This window comes from Heptranchias perlo, chromosome 19 (genome assembly GCF_035084215.1).
Source record: "Heptranchias perlo isolate sHepPer1 chromosome 19, sHepPer1.hap1, whole genome shotgun sequence".
NCBI classification, from domain to species: domain Eukaryota; kingdom Metazoa; phylum Chordata; class Chondrichthyes; order Hexanchiformes; family Hexanchidae; genus Heptranchias; species Heptranchias perlo.
This window is the reverse complement of record NC_090343.1, coordinates 8903503-8924564: the sequence shown is the minus strand read 5'-3', so window position 1 is coordinate 8924564 and position 21062 is coordinate 8903503. Positions and strand designations below refer to the sequence as shown.

At 46.8% G+C, this 21062-nt stretch overlaps 1 protein-coding gene across 1 annotated transcript in view; it reads right to left on the bottom strand.

Moving 5' to 3' along the window:
- Positions 1 to 16544, bottom strand: part of LOC137335134 (protein CBFA2T1-like) — a 107210-nt gene extending 90666 nt beyond the window's left edge. The window contains exon 1 of the mRNA XM_068000260.1: positions 16342 to 16544. Coding sequence (XP_067856361.1) covers positions 16342 to 16369 — 28 coding nt within the window. The 5' untranslated portion in view covers positions 16370 to 16544. The remainder of the gene's footprint in view (positions 1 to 16341) is intronic.
- Positions 16545 to 21062: the final 4518 nt, after the last annotated feature.

Here is a 21062-nt window from a genome sequence, read left to right as displayed (position 1 = left end):
CCCAATCTCACATTCTGGTTCAACGGGTAGCAATCAGGAGCTGGAACGAGCGCTGGACGATCCCAACAGGCTTTTGTAACTAGCTGCAGCCAATTGTGGCCTCACCACCTCGGCTGAGACCAGCTAGCCCACCACCGACCCTCCTGATAGGCACTGAACCACTGGGGAACCTCCAGGCTCTTAGTTGTGTGGCGTTTGCAAAGGCTCACACTCCTATGACACCTTTAACCCAGCAAAACATCCCACGGTGTTTCACAAGGCGGAGAAGGAATTGGACACAGATCAGGAATCTGCACAAGAGGGAGGGGACGGGGAATACAGATTGTTATCATTGAACATTTAAAAATTTTTTTAAAATACAGATTTTCTTTTTCACGGGTGGCTTGTTCAAATATATCTTTACCTCAACAGCACAAACACCTGTCAGGGGTTGCTGATGATTTCAAAGGTGCTCCTTTTGGAAACTCAAGCAGTTTCTCCCCCAATAGCTCCAGTGAGTTTCACACCTGTTTTCACAGATGTCACAGCTGCACGGGTCGAGCGTTAACACCTGGCACATCCTGACTGCTTTTTATCTTCTCTCTTTTTGTGGTGGAATAATATAAAACCCAAACAAAAGAGTAGCTTTAAAACATCCAGTGCAAGTCACGAGCTGCCTTTCACACTTTATCGCAGCAACACACATCGGAAGAGGGTTCAGCAGCTCTCAAAATTTCAGCCTTTCTTTCCCTCCCCCCTCCGCCCTGAGGGAGATTTGGCTCCTAGTAGTTTGGTTTAAAAGATTACAGAACAGAGCTCAGGGATTGGGTCATGCACTGGGTTGCAACACTGTCCTTTTTGCCTCTGGAATCTGGGTTTGAATTGAAACTCAGGCTGATGGAATAAGACGTCTCTCTGTATCTCCCTCTCTTTCTCCCAGCAGTAGAGTTCGAAAGGCACTTTTACCTTGGGTTCTTTCTATCTAGCTTCGGGGTAGTGGACTTCACGCGCTACTCTAGTGGTTCAGGGGATAGCACTCTCACCTCTGGAATCAGATAAGTTATGGGTTCAAGTCCCACTCCACTGTCAGAGGTGCCGTCTTTTGGGTGAGATGTTAAACTGAGGCTCCTGTCTGCCCTCTCAGGTGGATGGAAAAGATCCCATGGCACTATTTGAAGAACACCAGGGGAGTTCTCCCCGGTGTCCCAGCCAATATCTATCCCTCAACCAACATCACTAAAAACAGATTATCTGGTCATTATCACATTGCTATTTGTGGGATCTTGCTGCACACAAGTTTAGCTGCTGCTTTTACTACATTACAATAGTGACTACACTTCAAAAGTACTTAATTGGCTATAAAGTGCTTTGGGACATCCGGAGGTCGTGAAAGGCGCTATATAAATGCAAGTTCTTTCTTTTCTTTCTCCACCCCTCTTCCACTGCACTCCATAGGACTGTTGGAGGCCATTGGATGGGAAGGAAGATGTGGACTTTTGATACAACTTCAGCAACCATTAAAGAGAACCAATTAACTGGTGTACTCAAATTGGCCAAAACCGTCTGTTGCCCAGGAGGGAAAGACCCGATGCTAAAGTGATTTTGTAAAGGGAAGCGTCCAAAGTTCTATTGCTTTGGAGTGCAGTTTACAGATGTTTTCAGCATTCAGCTAGTTTTGTGCGTTGGTCCCTGCTCAACACAAAGCAGCCAGCAGACCACTAAGGTGAGTGGGTCAATCTCCATTGTTCGACAGTAGTGTAAACCCAGGTTCATAGAACGATACAGCACAGAAGGAGGCCATTCGGCCCATTGTGCCTGTGTCAGCTCTTTGAAAGAGCTATCTGATTAGTCCCACTCCCTTTGCTCTTTCCCCACAGCCCTGCAAATTTTTCCTTTTTAAGAATATATCCAATTCCCTTTTGAAAGTTACTATTGAATCTGCTCAGGCAGCGCATTCCAGATCAGAACAACTCACTGCGTAAAAAAAATACTTGAAAAGGAAAAATTTTCAGGGCTACGGGGAAACAGCAGGGCAGTGGGACTAATTGGATAGCTCTTTCAAAGAGCTGGCACAGGAACGATGGGCCGAATGGCCTCCTTCTCTGTTGTATGATTCTATCTGTCCTCTGGTTACCGACCCTCCTGCCAGTGGAAACAGTTTCTCCCCATCGACTCTTATCAAAACCCCTTCATATATCCCGGGATCGAGAGGGGTTTCACTATCAGAGCCCCAGATTCAGTTAATACTTTCCATCTCTCCTATTTTTCTTAATTCTGCAGTAACGTAAACCAGTCAATGTTTGCATTTATTGAAAAGCTTGGTTTGCGAGGCCCTCCCCCAAGTAGCCGACTTGGTAAAAGCGGTTGTGAAAGATCCCTGGTTCGATTTCCCGATCTGTGCCGAGGAAGGAGAAATACCACATTTTTAGCGAGTGAAGAAAACCACATGTTTGCTGTCAGCTGCACTCCTGTCAAAGACAAGCCAAATACGTCTGGGACGGTCTCAGTCCTGCTGCACCCACCCAGCACATAACTGTCTGTAACGTGGCACAAATTGGCACTTTCATTCAGGAAAGAAACAATAAAAATGAGTGGCCGGGGGGCTCCCTTAATGGTTTAGTGTAAGTGCTGATATCTCTCCCAAGTTAACTGATCTCCACCGAGTGGTGGCGGGGGACATTTGGTGGGGGGGGACGGGTAGGAGGGGAGGGGAGTCATTTGGTGCGCTGATCCCGGCTGGAATTTTACCCCCTGCCTCGCCCAGGAGCACTGATGCCAATCGTCTTAACCCTAATGCCACCTAGGTTGGCGTCAGCTAACACCGCACACGCCGGAAATCGAACCGGTCGACCTTCCACATCTGCTTTTATCAAGTAGGCTGGTGGTGGGGGGAAGCCTCTCGAACCAGATGTGGGTCTAAGTATAAACATCAGCTGGTTTACATTACAAGAAATAGCGCATAGAAGGTGATAACAATCTCGAGGTTCTGAGGACACTGAATCGAGCTCTCCTCTGATGGTTTGTGACATTCAAATCCCTTGATTTAATTCCTGCCTTGTATCGCACTGTCAGCAACCTGTTTCCTGATATCTCCAGACTGAGCCAACCAGAAGTGGTACTCAAGACTACTGATTTGGTGATTCAGACTTTGTTCTGCGGAAGACTTTCAAACAGCATCCAATGTCAGAGGACCGTCAGCAATAGAGAAACAAATGTGCAATATTAATAATAAATACATTTGACATAATCACAAACTCTGCAACAGCGAGGGGCACGGCCTGGAGCTCAGAAGAGGGAAAGTGGAAATATAGTCCAGATTTGTCTACTTTGCACAGAGGCTGGGGAATGCAGCCACAAACTACTCTCAGTGCAGTACTGAGGGAGTGCTGCACTGTTGGAGGTGCCGTCCTTCAGATGCGATGTTAAACCGAGGCCCCGTCTGCCCTCTCAGGTGGACGCAAGCGATCCCATGGCACTATTTTGAAGACGAGCGGGGGGGAGTTCTCCCTGGTGTCCTGGTCAATACTTATCCCCCATTCAACATCACTAAAACAGGTTATCTGGTCATTATCTGGGATCTTGCTGTGCGCAAATTGGCTGCCGCGTTTCCTACATTACAACAGTGGCTGCACCTCAAAAAAGGTACTTAATTGGCTGTAAAGCACTTTGGGATGTCCTGAGGTCATGAAAAGCGCAGTATAAATGTAAGTTCTTACTTTTACCTGGGAGGCAGAGAGTGACATCAAATCCAAGAGGGAATTGGATGGATATTGTCCTCCTCTTCCCCCTTCCTTCCAGGACCCACCTGAGGGCCACTGTCTGCGCCGCGGCCACCCTAAATTGGCATTCTGAGCTGAATCGGGACGCACGATTGACGTCCATAGCTTGTCAGAATTATGTCCACTGATGTGGCAGCCTCAGTGCCCCCTGCTTCAGGGAGAATAAATCTGGCCTGGGATCCCACTATCCCAAGGGTAGCTCTTTTTTTGCTGCGAGTGCATTTACATAGAATGTACGGCACGGAAACAGGCCATTCGGCCCAACTGGTCTGTGCCGGTGTTTATGCTCCACACGAGCCTCCTCCCTCCCTGCTTCATCTCACCCTATCAGCATATCACGGGATGCTTACAGCACGGAAGGAGGCCGTTCAGCCCGTCGAGTCCAATATCCTTCTCTTCCTTTCTCCCTCATGTGTTCATCTAGCTTCCCCTTAAAGGCATCTATGCTATTCGCCTCAACCACTCCATATGGTAGCGAGTTCCACATTCCAAACACTCTCTGAGTAAAAATGTTTCTCCTGAATTCCCTATTGGATTTATTAGTGACTATCTTATATTTATGGCCCCTAGTTCTGGTCTCCCCCGCAAGTGGAAACATCTTCTCTACGTCTACCCTATTAAACCCTTTCATCATCTTAAAGACCTCTATCAAGTCACCCCTCAGTCTTTTTTCTAGAGAAAAGAGCCCCAGCCTGTTCAATCTTTCCTGACGGGTATAACCTCTCAGTTCTGGTATCATCCTAGTAAATCTTTTTTTTGCATGTTCTCCAGTGCCTCTACATCCTTTTTATAATATGGAGACCAGAACTGTTCAGATTTGTGTGGACATCGGGTGAGGGCAGGATCCTGCCAGACTGTGACACCTCCTGTGGTCGAACAGCCCGCCAATACGCGCTGTGACGGTTCACACGTGAAGAACGGCCAGTCGGGCGAGGCACTAGAGGGTGACCAGCGACCATGGATCCGTATCCAAGCAACCAGGGCAGGACGGGAGGGGGGAGAAAAGACAAAAAAGCAGTCAGGGGAAAACAAAATCCTTGCAATGGTGGTGAGAAAGCCCTTTCAGTGAATGCAGCAAAACATCTTGACAATGTGAAGAGGAAGCTGCTATCATATCAGAGATGCTCTTAAGAGTCTGTTAAAGTGTTTCTCAGCAGACATTGTTCTGTGAAATGCTACTCTCTGCACCTGTGAGATAAACTAGATTAGGGAGCAGTGCGGAGAGAAAAAACAAACTGCTGCATCCTCCAGCTTTAAAGGAACCTGGGAGCTGCAGCACATGATGGGTTTCTCACGTCTATTAAAAAGAAGTGAGAAGTGTTTGCCAACTGCACCCATGCTGGGGCCAAACCACTTAGAGGTTTTTAATGTGATTAAACAGGGCCGATCGACATCCTCTTTAACAAGTGGGCGGGGGGGGGCAGGGGGGAGGGGGGAAGGGGGCGGTGGGGGAGATTTAAACTCCGTCTAACAGGGCTTGCAAAAAACGCTGTGAAAAAAATCCTAGATAAACCTGACACCGGCAGCTGTGGGAAGTGCCAGACACAAATGTGGCAGAGCCGCAGGAAGAGAGCATTTCCAAATGTTTATTAGAGGGGGGGATAGGGAAAGGGCGGGGGGGGGGGGGTCTCGAGGTGATTATACACGATGCACTCGGCTCGGATATCAGGCTTCAAGAGGATTATGCCTGAACAAATGTTACTGATGATGCTACAAGTACACTGACACGTTAAAGAAACACATGCACTTACACAGCACCTTTCACAACCTCAGGACGTTCCCAAAGCGCTTTACGTCCAATGGAGTACTTTTTGAAGTATAGTCTCTGTTGTAACGTGGGAAACGCGGCAGCCAAATTTGAGCACAGCAAGGTCCCACAAACAGCAATGTGATAATGACCAGATTATCTGTTTTAGTGATGTTGGTTGAGGGATAAATATTGACCAGGACACCAGGGAGAACTCCCCTGCTCTTCTTCGAAATAGTGCCATGGGATCTTTTACGTCCACCTTGAGAGGGCAGGCAGGGGCCTCGGTTTAACGTCTCATCCGAGAGATGGCACCTCCGACAGTGCAGCACCCCCTCTGTACTACACTGGGAGTGTCAGCCTAGATTTTGTGCTCGAGTCTCTGGGGTGGGACTTGAACCCCCAACCCTTCGGACTCAGAAGCGAGAGCCGGCCAGTATATGTTTTTTTTTAACATTTGTTCTCAGGGTATGAGGTCTACTGGCAAACTGCCTCTATCACCCATCCCCAGGCAGACCACCTTCGTCAACTGTTGCAGCCCTTGCAGCGCTGCTGCACCCATGAGTGGTTTGCTAGGCCACTTCGGAGAGCGTGGATTCAAGCACATGGCGTGGGCGTGGAGGACTCCCCTTTAGGTCAAAACCAGGTAGGGGCAGCCCGTAAATTGCCAGATTTATTGAACGCAATTTCACATATTTGCCGTGGCGGGATTTGGACTCACGATCTTTCCGGATTTCCAGCCCAGTACCATAACCGTACTATGCCACTATACCCAATAATATGGCCTCCACCCGAATGGGTTCCTCGACCTCCAACGGACCTGTTGATGCCAGGTGACAATGTAACGGCAGAACAGAGTCCAGTTTGACATCGCTGTCCTGGGACTGGGACCCAATTTATAAAGTAAAAATCGGTATTATTTCCCTCCATTCAGCGTCTGGGATTGAAAACGTATCTTTCATGGTGGAGGGGGGAATCACATCAATGCTATAAAACCCACCCCCCCAGCGACATGGGTATGGCGAAATTTCAGCACATTTAACCCCTTTATTGCCCTCACAATTTCTTTCTTTTTTTTTGTTCAACATCTCAGTGACGGTGTCAACAAGAGGCGAGCCATAGACTCTTTAAGCTGTGTGTAGTTTTTCTAAGTTCATTAACCTGGCTTATCCACAGGAGCATTGGGCCGAGACTCCAGGGTTTGCACTTCTGCTGTGTTGCAGCAAGTCCTGTGGCCTCTTTGGGCCGAGGCAGATGGGAACTCGATTTAATCTCTTATGCAGAGAACAGGTGGGATGTGCTGCGACTCAATTCCCTAAGCTGTTCCAGACCTCCCAACCTTCTGGTACAGTGAAGACGGTACAACTGCATAACAAAAGCCAGCTGACAGCTCACACGACTTCAGGCTTGAGAGAGAGAGAGAGAGAGAGAGAGAAAGCGCTTAGCCATCAGCTGGCCGCACTGCTGACATTATTAAAAGGAAAGCAAGAAAGGAAAGACTTGCATTTATATAGAGCCTTTCATGACCTCAGGCCATCTAAAAGCGCTTTATAGCCAATGAAGTGCTTTTTGAAGTGAAAAGCAAGTAAAGTAGGAAATGCGGCAGCCAATCTTTGCACAGCAAGATCCCATAAACAGCAATGAGGTCATATTTTTATCATGTTGGTTGAGGGATAAATATTGGCCAGGATACCGGCTCTTCTTCAAAATGGTGCCATGGGATCTTTTATGTCCACCTGAGAGGGCAGACGGGGCCTCGGTTTAACGTCTCACCCAAAAGACGGCACCTCCAACAGTGCAGAACTCCCTCAGTACCACATCATGGAATGGTGAGACCTGCGATCACCTACACTCACCGAGTTCCCCCATCGCTCCTGTGCCCATCGGGGAACTTCTTTTCATTTTTCTCCCCATTTTCTTTCCCAGGGGACAGCTGTATCCGGTGCAACAGGTGTCAGCCTGCACCTTCCCTCGGTGCCACATGTAGAAAGTAATTGCTTTCTTTCCTCCTGCGTTAGGACTCATGCCGATGGTGCTGACCGCCCCCCACCCCCCAGTGCCCAGGTCTTGCTCGGACAGCTGCACCCCGATAGTTCCCACACCGGCCTTAGTCAGACCTGTGCGCCAGGAACCAATCGTGTGGATCAAGTCACTGTCGGCAGGTTGTCTGGCCGTAGGGAGGAGGCAGCACAGCCAAAACCTGTCCCAGTCCTCGCCCCTCACCCACACCTTCCAGCAAAGATCACTGAATGATACACAGGAAAAGAAAGAAGTGCATTTATACAGCACCTTTCATGACCTCAGGGCTTCCCAAAGCGCTTTACAATCAATGAAGTACTTTTGAAGTATAGTCACTGTTGTAATGTAGGAAACGTGGCAGCCAATTTTGCACACAGCAAGGTCCCACAAACAGCAATGAGATAATGACCAGATCGTATGTTTTAGTGATGTTGGTTGAGGGATAAATATTGGCTAGGACACCTGGGAGAACTCCCCTGCTCTTCTTCAAAATAGTGCCATGGGATCTTTTACATCCAGCTGAGAGGACAGACAGAGCCTTGGTTTAATGTCTCATCCAAAAGAAGTTACCTCCAACAGTGCAGCACTCTCTCATTACTGCACAGGACTACCAGCCTAGATTTTGTACTCAAGTCGCTTGAGTGGGATTTGAACCTATGATCTTCTGACTTAGAGGCAAGAGTGCTACCAACTGAGCCACGGCTAATAAATATGGAGCAGAAACCCTGGCTGATTTCCCCCCTCCTCAGCTGGGTTGCTCCCAGTGCTGCCCCAGCTTACAGAGCAAACGACAGGGATGGAATATGGGTGATCCATTCATGGTATGGCTCAGTGCCCAGTGACCCATCAGGGGTCCTGCACAGCTGTACAAGCATTTTCAATATTGTATGGACAGAAGCATTTGGGTGTCCTTGTACATGAATCAGAGAAAGTTAACATGCAGGTACAGCAAGCAATTAGGAAGGCAAATGGTATCCAGCATCCACAGTGTTTTGCTTTTGAAATGGCATGTTAGCCTTCATTTGGAATTGGAATATAAGAGTAAGGCGGTCTTGCTGCAATTATATAGGGCTCTGGTGAGACCACACTTGAAGTACTGTGTATAGTTTTGATCTCCTTCCCTAAGGAAGGATATACTTGCCTTAGAGGCAGTGCAATGAAGGATCACTAGAATGATTCCTGGGATGAGAGGTTTGTCCTATGAGGAGAGATTGAGTAGAATGGGCCTATATTCTCTGGAGTCTGTAAGAATGAGAGGTGATCACATTGAAATGTGATCACCTCTTAGAGATCTTGAGATCTTAGAGATCTTGACAGGGTAGAGGCTGTTTCCCCTGTCTGGAGAGTCTAGAACTAGGGGTCATAGTCTCAAGATAAGGGGTCGGCCATTTAGGACCGAGATGAGGAAAAATTTCTTCACTCAGATGGTTGTGAATCTTTGGAATTCTCTACCTTAGAGAGTTGTGGATATTCAGTTGATGAGTATATTCAAGGCTGAGATCGACAGATTTTTGGACACTAAGGGAATCAAGGGATATGGGGATAAGGCGGGAAAGTGGAGTTCAAGTAGAAGATCAGCCATGGTCTTATTGAATGGCAGAGCAGGCTCGAGGGGCCTACTCCTGCTCCTATTTCTTTTGTTCTTTTCTCCAAACAGCGCAGAGTGAGGGGTCACTGCAGATTCACATCGGGAGTCTCTGTAATTCTCTTCAATAACACAGACTTTTATACCCTGCATCTTGTAAGTAGACATGTTTAATATTTACATGTGAACATATTGGCATAGTCCTCCATTTGACCTAGTCTATTTGACCATGGAGGATATTGCTGCTCCCCCCCCTCCCCCCAAAACTTCTGATTCTGTCCTCGCCCATCGTCCACACATGTAGGAAGCACTGGATGGTGATCAAGAATGGGAATCCTCACTGGTTTTTCCACTCAAGGCCAAGGAGCACTAAGGGACAGTGTAGTGCTCCTACTGTCATCCGGGGGAGATCAGCTAACACCAATGCAAGATGCACTGCAGCAACTCGCCAAGGCTTCTTCGGCAGCACCTCCCAAACCCACAGCCTCCACCACCCAGAAGGACAAGGGTAGCAGGTGCATGGGAACACCATTACCTCCAGGTTCCCCTCCTCCAAGTCAAACACCATCCCGACTTGGACATATATCGCCGTTCCTTCAACATTGCTGGGTCAAAATCCTGGAACTCCCTACCTAACAGCACTGTGGGAGAACCTTCACCACACGGACAGCAGCGGTTCAAGAAGGCGGCTCACCACCACCTTCTCAAGGGGCAATTAGGGATGGGCAATAAATAGCGTCCTTGCCACATTCCCAGAATGAATTTCAAAAAACACCGACCAGAAATCGAACCTTCCTGAGTTTCGCACTGAGCCATTGAGGGAGGTCTCGCTTTGATTCTTTCAACAGACCCCAGATATCAAAACAACAGAGAAGGATGAAGGTTTTACACTGCATCGAATGTTCCCTACTGGTTCACTTAAAGGGCTCTCTGGTGAAAGATGAAGATGTGTGTTGACAGACAGCTGGAGCTGGATTATGGGTCAATGCAAAAGGGTAATGGTTCCTTGTCGTGTACAGTTCTGCTGTTAGTGAGAAAGTTCAAATCAGTGTGCCAGTGACAGCTTCTGTCTCTGAACCTGTACAGTAACAACAACCGATATTGCGTAAACGGAGGGTTTTTTTGGGGGAGAGTTCCCTTTTGGTCGGGACTTTTTCTAAAGAATCAGAGGTGGCATGGGGAAAAAAAATTCACACAGCGAGTTGTTCCGATCTGAAATGCACGGCCTGAAAGGGAGGTGGAAGCAGATTCAATGGTAACTTTCAAATGGGAATTGGATAAATACTTGAAGGGGAAAGATTTGCAGGGATATGGAGAAAGAGTAGGGCAGCGGGACTATTTGGGTAGCTCTTTCAAAGAGCCAGTAAAGGCACGATGGACCGAATGGCCTCCTTCTGAGCTGTATCATTCTATGACTTGTTTTACTCTTAAAGGGCCGTTACCACCTGGGATGGAACCTTCCAGTACACCTTACCAGGGTGTAAAAAGAGGTGCGAGCAACATCGTGATTGCACCATTATATCACTGATCGCATTCCCCACTCCTGCAAATGCTTAGCATTCAGCTTCAAACTGAGAATTAAAACGAACCTTGCAGCTATTCACTGTGTGTGTGATGTAAACATCTGCTGCTCACACAACCTGTCCCAGCACCCAACTCCAATGTATTGGCGATCCCCTCTCAGAACCACCTAGTTGCCTTTCTGCCGCCTGCTCGAGGCTACTCACGCTGGAATCAGAGGGTTGAATCCTGGTGCGGAGCACCTCGCGCAGAGAGCACTGGGTGGGAAATCGTGGGCCTGCACTGCCCGATTTTCCAACCATTTAAATTTCAGCCGGCTAATCAGATCATACAGGCCTGACTGCCAAGCCTGATCCAGTCCTCATCTGACACCCAGACTCTGGTACATTCCGCTGGGAGCCACTGAATCACAACAGCAACTTGCCTTTTTACAGCGCCTTTAACGTAGTAAAACGTCCCAAGGCGCTTCACATGAGCGTAAATCAGACAACAAAATTGACGACAAGCCAAAGAAGGAGACATTAGGACAGTTGTGGTCAAAGAGGTAGGTTTTAAGGAGCGTCTGAAAGGGGGAGAAAGAGGCGGAGAGGTTTAGGGAGGGAATTCCAGAGCTCAGGGCCCAGGCAGCTGAAGGCACGGCCGCCAATGGTGGGGTGAAGGAAATCGGGGATGTGCAAGAGATCTGGGGATGCGCAAGCGAGCATGCGTGAGTGCCCGGGTATAGTTGGGCCTTGGCATCTCAGCTAAGGAGGACCAAGTCCTCAGCCTGTGCCCACACAAGTACAATCACACACAGTGGGAGTCACTGCACAACGATCGGGAGCAGGAGCCCAGGTAGATCTCCCCATTCTCCCCACCCTTTTTGCCAGGATATAGGTGGCACTACAAATCAGCGAGGCTTCCTGAAGCGCTCTGAACACCGGCCGCAGCTTCTGTGTCGAGAGGAACTGCGAGATCCAATTTTAAAACTACCATTTCCCACTATTTTCTTAACAGCTCGGGCAAGTCTGCACAGGCCAATGGAAACTAAGACCTGTCTCTGGCTTCTAAACATGGCTGCAGGCAGCAATCTGATCGGAAGGGCAATCCAAAACTATCTCTCTCTCATGGCTAGTCCCACCTCGATGTCGATTCTCATGTTGGCCGTGGTTCAGTGGGTAGCACTCTCACCTCCGAGTACAAAGGTTGTAGGTTCAAGTCCCACCACAGAACCATTTCAGTGCAGTACTCAAGGAGTGCTGTCTTTTGGACGAGACATTAAAACCGAGGCCATGTCTCCCCTCTCAAATGAACATAAAAGATCCCATGAAAATATTTCGAAGAAGAGCAGGGGAGTTCTCTCTGTTCTCCTGCCCAATATTTATCCCTCGAGCAACATCACAAAAAAAACAGACTTTCTGATCATTATCACATTGCCGTTTGTGGGACCTTGCTGTGCGCAAATTTGGCTGCTGCGTTTCCTACATTACAACAGTGACTACACTTCAAAAAGTTCTTTGTTGGATGTAAAGCGCTTTGGGACGTCCTGAAAGGCGCTATATAAATGCAAGTTTATTCTTTCTTCCACTTAGTGTGCCAGCTCGCTGCAGACTTCGGGCCTGCTGCTGGGGGTGGACGAAGTAATAAATCTTCACGTCGTTAAAAATATTCGCGAAAACCCTCTTTTCATTACAGGCTGATATTATACCACTAGTCGGAAGACTGTAGCAACTGTTGCTCACTGACTGCAGCTCCTTGTGAGTGGGGTCAGTCTATAATGCTGGTTTCTTTGGGCCACCCACCAGTCTGGGATATTGTAGTACAGTAGATTCCTGTTAAACACTGACAGCAACAGGAATTTCTGCTGGGGGCCAAGCAGGGGCACACTCATTCACAAGTGTGGTCAGCATGGAGCCCATTACCGTGGTATCAAGTGCCAGGGGGAGGGGATACAGAGCTCTCCCCTCAGAGCCACTACTTGAGATAGACAGCAAGTTACGATTACAGAGCTGACTACCGCAAGACTGTAGCAATCCTGTTTATATCAGAGAATTGCACCATCAGTGCACCTACCTACCTAAGAGAGGTAAATCAAGAGTATTTTCCAAGTGGTGAGAAACTAGGAACTGTAGAGCATCAAAGAGATTTGGGGGTCCAAGTACACAAATCATTTAAAGCCAGTAGACAGGTACAAAAAGCAATCAAAAAGGCTAATGGAATGTTGGCCTTTCTCTCAAAGGGGCTGGATTACAAGAGAGGAAGTTATACAGAGTTATACATGTACAGAGCCTTGGACAGACCCCATCAAGAGTACTGCGTTCAGTTATGGGCACCGCACCTCAGAAAGGATATCTTGGCCCTGGAGGGGGGGTGCAGCGCAGATTCAAGAGAATGATACCGGGGCTTAGAGGGTTAAATTACGAGGACAGGCTGCATAAACCTGGCTTGTATTCCCTTGAGTTTAGGAGATTGAGGGGTGATCTGATCGAGGTGTTTAAAATGTTAAAAGGATTTGATAGAGTAGATACGGAGAAACCATTTCCTCCGATGGGGGAATCGAGAACAAGGAGACATAATCTTAAAATTAGAGCCAGGCCATTTAGGGGGGAAATCAGGAAGCACTTTTTCACACAAAGGGTAGTAGAAATCTGGAATTCTCTCTCCCAAAAGGCTGTGGATGCTGGGACAATTGAACTTTCAAGACTGAGATGGATAGATTTTTGTTAAGTAAGGGTAACAAGGGATATGGAGCAAAGGCATGTAAATGGAGTGAGGTACAGATCAGCCATGATCTAACCGAACAGCTCGAGGGGCTGAATGGCCTCCTCCAATGTTCCTAACAGTAGCTGTGTGTATAACAGATATTGCGCCATTACTGGTTGCGTGTTAATCAGATACCACACCGTTATGACTGGCTGGGAATGACCGAAACTATTGTCTTTGCCTTCCGGCATAAACTCCATACTCTTGTCTCCGACTCCATCTCCCTCCCTGATCATTGTCTCGAGCTGCACCGGACTGTTTGCAACCTCAAGGGTCCCATTCAACCCGGAGCTGAGTTTTCGAATCCCATATCCCCTCCATCAGAGGGACCGCCTACTTCCACCTCCGTAACATCGCCCGTCTCAGTCACCATTTCAGCCCATCTGCCGACGAAACCCTCATTCACGCCCTTGTCAGATGTCAGCCGTGGCTCAGTGGTATCACTCTCGCCTCTACTTCAGAAAGCTGTGGGCTCAAGCCAAAGACTGAAGCTGTGAGGGAGTGCAGCACTGTCGGAGGTGCCGTTTTTCGATGGGACATTAAACCAAGGCCCTGTCTGCCCTCTCGGTGGGTGGGTCGGTCGGTGGGTGGGCGGGGGAGGTAGAAGATTCCAAGCCACTTTTTCAAGAGCAGGGGAGTTCTCTCAATGTCTTGGCCAACATTCGTCCCTCATAACAGATACCACGCTGTAAACTGACCATGTACATAACAGATACCACGCTGTAAACTGACCGTGTATATAACAGATACCAAACTGTAAACTGACCGTTTATATAACAGATACCACACTGTAACTGATCGTGTGTATAACAGATACCACACTGTAACTGACCGTGTATATAACAGATACCACACTGTAACTGACCGTGTATATAACAGATACCACGCTGTAACTGACCGTGTGTATAACAGATACCAAGCTGTAACTGACCATGTATATAACAGATACCAAACTGTAACTGACCATGTATATAACAGATACCACGCTGTAACTGACCGTGTATATAACAGATACCACGCTGTAACTGACCGTGTATATGACAGATACCACGCTGTAACTGACCGTGTATATGACAGATACCACGCTGTAACTGACCGTGTATATGACAGATACCACGCTGTAACTGACCGTGTATATGACAGATACCACGCTGTAACTGACCGTGTGTATAACAGATACCAAGCTGTAACTGACCGTGTATATAACAGATACCAAACTGTAACTGACCATGTATATAACAGATACCACGCTGTAACTGACCGTGTATATAACAGATACCACACTGTAACTGACCATGTATATAACAGATACCACGCTGTAACTGACCGTGTATATAACAGATACCACACTGTAACTGACCGTGTATATAACAGATACCACACTGTAACTGACCGTGTGTATAACAGATACCAAACTGTAACTGACCGTGTATATAACAGATACCAAACTGTAACTGACCATGTATATAACAGATACCACGCTGTAACTGACCGTGTATATAACAGATACCACACTGTAACTGACCGTATATATAACAGATACCACACTGTAACTGACCGTGTGTATAACAGATACCAAACTGTAACTGACCGTGTATATGACAGATACCACACTGTAACTGACCGTGTATATAACAGATACCAAACTGTAACTGACCGTGTGTATAACAGATACCACACTGTAACTGACCGTGTGTATAACAGATACCACGCTGTAACTGACCGTGTATATAACAGATACCACGCTGTAACTGACCGTGTATATGACAGATACCAAACTGTAACTGACCGTGTATATAACAGATACCAAACTGTAACTGACCGTGTATATAACAGATACCACACTGTAACTGACCGTGTGTATAACAGATACCACGCTGTAACTGACCGTGTATATAACAGATACCACGCTGTAACTGACCGTGTATATAACAGATACCACGCTGTAACTGACCGTGTATATGACAGATACCACACTGTAACTGACCGTGTATATAACAGATACCACACTGTAACTGACCGTGTGTATAACAGATACCACGCTGTAACTGACCGTGTGTATAACAGATACCAAACTGTAACTGACCATGTATATAACAGATACCACGCTGTAACTGACCGTGTATATGACAGATACCACACTGTAACTGACCGTGTGTATAACAGATACCACGCTGTAACTGACCGTGTATATAACAGATACCAAACTGTAACTGACCATGTATATGACAGATATCACACTGTAACTGACCGTGTATATGACAGATACCACACTGTAACTGACCGTGTATATGACAGATATGCCATTACTGAGTTGGATGGAAAGAATTTAGAAAATGGGAGCCGAGCAAAAGACAGTTACATGAAAAAACTAGTTCAAGATCAACTGGTACCAGTAAAACAATTAACAGTGCAGAATAAACAGGGATAATTTGCTGTGTCTTTTTTTTAATAGGCAAGGACAAGAAAAATAATCCCATAAGAGAATTCTGCTTGATTCATTTTGTTTATCTTTCCATTCCTTTTTTTACAATTGAAATAAAACTGCAAGCGTTTCCATATTCCACTGGTTTGTTTTAAACTATATATATTTTCAACAAGGATTATAAACCCCGAGTCCCCAGAAAGACACAATCAGCTAAATGCACCGAACATACCACCCATCTGTCACACCGCCCAAGGACACAATGACCACATTTAGCATCAACACACAGTAAGGATACACAGCACGATCCCAACCCCAGATAACGTTGTACCGAGCGGCAAAGCAACAAGTCCCATCCTGTCGATTTCTTTTTTTTTTGATCAATTTCCTTTACAGCAACTTTTTTAAGGGGCCTCCACACTCGCTTTGGAAAACTTTTTTTTAAAAAAAGTTACCGTCTCCCATTACAACCGAACAAAGACCATCCCTGATCCAGCAACAAGTGAAGCACAAAAGCAGCAGCAGTAACACAGACTTTACTCACTCGGATAAGAACCAGAAATCCCCACCATTTCCAGTGATCTCTCTGTCTCTCTCTCTCTCTCTGCGTTTTGGAAAAGTTTCGGAGTGACTGAGAGCTGCAGTGAGGAATAAAAGTTCCACTTTTGGCTTGTAGTGACTGTGTGAAGTTGTTTTTGTCTGTGTGTGTTTGTTAGAGTGTGTGACTGCGACCTCTCCCACTCAAGGATCTCCTCGTGTCTAATTCTCCAGTCTCTGAATGGGAAACTAGGCACGATCAGACTTCAAAGAGACGGACTCAGCCAATGTCTGTAGAAGGGGGCTGGGACAGCAACAGACACACAGATCCCACTTCAGTTGGATAAACTACCCAGTTAGCAAACCGAACAGACCTTCTAATTGTATTGCCTATCCCCCCCCCCCCGCCCTCATTTCCCTCTCTGTGTATCCTCAGGCTTTCTAGTATACACGGGGATTTAGTTCTTATTTAAATTCGTAACTTAATTTTTTTCCCTGAGCTTCTTGGTAATCTTTACTTAACCAGTTGCCCCAGTGTCATCAACAAAAAAAAACGAACAAAGGTGTCCCCTTTTTAGAGGGCACGACTAATAGAAACCCCCAAATCATAAAAACGATAAAGGAATCAACAATTTAAATAATAATATCATAGAAACATAGAAAATAGGAGCAGGAGTAGGCCATTCGGCCCTTCGAGCATGCTCGCCATTCAATATGATCATGGCTGATCCTCTATCTCAATATCATATTCCCACTCTCTCCCCATATTCCCGCTCTTCACCCGTGTCCAGTTCTTGCAGTACCCACCGGTCGCGGAAGCCCTCAAGCGTACCGGCGGACAGCGCGTGGTCCTTGTCCAGGGCCACCCGGGCACGACAAGTCCGCAAAAGAGAGGCAGGCAGCCAGAGCGACCCCAACCTGAACCTGTGGGTGGCCACCGTGGCCAGGCCCAGCAGCAGACCCACGAGGAGGTCCCCAGACTCTCCCCACCCAACCCCGCCCCCTTCCACACCAGACGGCCAAAGATCCAGGAGCGTGAGACTGAAGTGGAGCCAGAAGCTGAGGAGCAGCCTCCTTCCAATAATGAAACAGGGCCAGCGACCTCTCGCATCGAACGGAATTGTGAAACACGGACTCATCCAGGCTGCAAAAGTTACAGGCATTGATCTTTTGGACATGAGCAAATCTGTTTCTAATAACACTTGCATCTATGCAGTTGCTTTCTCACACTAAAATGTCTCAAAGTACTTAACACAAGGTGTCACTTTAAAAGGGCAGAGATTCTTGTCATGTAGACTGCCATGGCAGCCAACAACATCCCATAAACAGTTTTTTTTGGTGTTTTTTTTATCTGTTCATAGAATGTCGGCATCGCTGGCGAGGCCAGCATTTATTGCCCATCCCTAATTGCCCTTGAGAAGGTGGTGGTGAGCCGCCTTCTTGAACCACTGCAGTCCGTGTGGTGAAGGTTCTCCCACAGTGCTGTTAGGTAGGGAGTTCCAGGATTTTGACCCAGCAACGATGAAGGAACAACGATATATTTCCAAGTCAGGATGGTGTGTGATTTGGAGGGGAACGTGCAGGTGGTGTTGTTCCCATGCGCCTGCTGCCCTTGTCCTTCTAGGTGGTAGAGGTTGCGGGTTTGGGAGGTGCTTTCGAAGAAGCCTTGGCGAGTTGCTGCATCTTATAGATGGTACACACTGCAGCCACGGTGCGCTGGTGATGGAGGGAGTGAATGTTTAAGGTGGTAGATGGGGTGCCAATCAAGCGGGCTGCTTTATCCTGGTTGGGCCAAGCTTCTTGAGTGTTGTTGGAGCTTCACTCACCCAGGCAAGTGGAGAGTATTCCATCACATTCCTGACTTGTGCCTTGTAGACGGTGGAAAGGCTTTGGGAAGTCAGGAGGTGAGTCACTCGCCGCAGATTACCCAGTCTCTGACCTGCTCTTATAGCCACAGTATTTATGTGGCTGGTCCAGTTAAGTTTCTGGTCAATGTGACCCCCAGGATGTTAATGGTGGGGGATTCATTGAATGTCAAGGGGAGGTGGTTAGACACTCTCTTGTTGGAGATGGTCATTGTCTGGCATTTGTCTGGCCCAAACGTTACCTGCCACTTATCAGCACAAGCCTGAATATTGTCCAGGCGTTGCTGCACGTGGGCACAGGCTGCTTCATTATCTGAGGGGTTGTGAATGGAACTGAACACTGTGCAATCATCAGCGAACATCCCCACTTCTGACCTTATGATGGAGGGAAGGTCATTGATGAAGCAGCTGAAGATGGTTGGGCCTAGGACACTGCAGTTATGTCCTGGGGCTGAGATGATTTGGCCATCTTCCTTTGTGCTAGATATGACTCCAGCCAATGGAGAGTTTTCCCTTTGATTTCCATTGTCTTCAATTTTACTGGTGCCCCTTGATGCCACACTCGGTCAAATGCTGCCTTGATGTCAAGGGCAGTCACTCTCACCTCACCTCTGGAATTCAGCTCTTTTGTCCATGTTTGGACCAAGGCTGTAATGAGATCTGGAGCCAAGTGGTCCTGGCCGAACCCAAACTGAGCATCAGAGAGCAGGTTATTGGTGAGTAAGTGCCGCTTGATAGCACTGTCGATGACACCTTCCATCACTTTGCTGATCCTGCACCTCCAGCCTGTTCCACCATTCAATCAGATCATGGTTGATCTGTATCTCAACTCCATTAACCACCTTTGTTCCCTATCCATTGATATCCTTACCCAACAAAAATCTTTCAATCTCAGTCTTGAAAATTTCAATTGACCCCCAGCATATACAGCCTTTTGGGGGAGAGAGTTCCAGATTTCCACTACCCTTTGTATGAAAAAGTGCTTCCAGATTTCATTCCTGAATGGCTTAGCTCTAATTTTAAGATTATACCCTCTTGTTCTGGATTCCCCCACCAGAGAAAATAGTTTCTCTGCAACTACCCTATCGAATCCTTTGGTCATTTTAAATACCACGATTAGATCACCCCTCAACCTTCTAAACTCAAGGGAATGAATACATACCAAGTTTGTGCAACCTGTCCTCATAATTTAACCCTTTAAGCCCTGGTGTACCCTCCAAGGCCAATATATATTTCCTGTGATTCGGTGCCCAAAACTGAACTCAGATAAAGTAGTATGTATAACTAAAGCAACCCTTCCTCACTTTTGTATTCTGAGCCCCTTGAGATAAAGGTCAGCATTTCATTAGCCTTTTTGATTACATTTTGTACCTGTGCATTAACTTTTGGTGATTTGTGTACATGGACATCTAAATCCCTTTGCTCCTCTACAGATCCTAGACTCTCTCCCCATTTGGAAAATATTTCGATCTGTCTTTCTCAGATCCACAGTGGGTGACCTCACACTTCCCCACATTGAACTCCATCTGCCATAGTTTTGCCCACTCAGTTAGCCTGTCTATGTCCCTTTGTAACTTCCTTCTCCTGTCGACACAACTTACTGCGTCTCCTAACTTCGTGTCATCTGAAAACTTTGATGTACAACACTCTATTCCTTCATCCAAGTCATTAATATGTATTGTGAAAAGCTGAGGCCCCAGTACAGATCCCTGGGGAACACTACTTGTCACATCCCACCAATCAGAGAACATTCTCTTTATCCCTACTCTCTGTCTCCTACCTCCCAGACAATTACCCACCAATGTCACTAGGTTACGTCCAATTCCGTGCGCTATTCAGTTGCGCTAATAATCTCTTGTGAGTATTGACCAGGACACCGGGGGGGGGGGGGAATTCCCAGCTCTCTTCAAATAGTGCAATGGGATCTTTAACATCCAACTGAATCACCAGAACAGATGGGCAGGACCTCAGTTTAACCTTTCATCTAAAGAATGGCACCTCCGACAATGCAGCAGTCGCTATCTAAATTATGGATGGGAATTTCCTCAGCGCTGCTTTCGCTCCACTGCCGTAACTTTCCCGGAGGTGTGGCCTAGATGGGTTTTCCGTCACACTTCCGACAAAGTTACGACAGTCGAGCGAGAGCAGCTCCAAGGAAATTCCTGGCCTATCATTTTAAGTAAATGAAGACCATAAGGCCATCCCTTCATGTGTGCTTTTGATCGGCGTACTTGGGATTTCAAAGTTTCCTGGAAAATAGCCCTATCCTGAAATCCTCACTGCCATCTCTGGAATTGCACTAAATCAAGGGTCCTCGGACTGAGTTATGGGCCTGTCCATACAGCACCTTTCATGACCTCAGGACGTCCCAAAGCAATTTACAGTCCATGAAGTGCTTTTGAAATGTAGTCAGATACAGACACTCAGCTGCTTTTTTTTTCCACTTTTGATTTGAAGCTGCTTGAAGAGATATTGGATTAAGAATGATATTTTTCCTGCAGGTTTAATTTTATGATTGAGGTTATGTGACTAACTGAATCCTCGGGCCTCAATACTGACAACTCAGTGTGTGGATTAGTAATTCACTGTGTGAAGCATTTTGAGATCTTTTGACAGCTTTCTATAAATTGCAAGTATTTCACTTATCTCTTTTTAAAGGCGTCCTCTCTTTCCTCAATCCCATTATTTTCTCTCCGTTTAACTTCCAATTTTAAAATTTATCAATAAGTGCTTCCTCTATTTTGTTTACACACATAAAATCTTGATTTCAATATTAACTCCCCTTCCCCACACAACAAATAGTTGAATTATATTGTTTACCTTTTCCCAGTTTTGTTTTTTTTTAATCTAGCTCAGTCCTTTT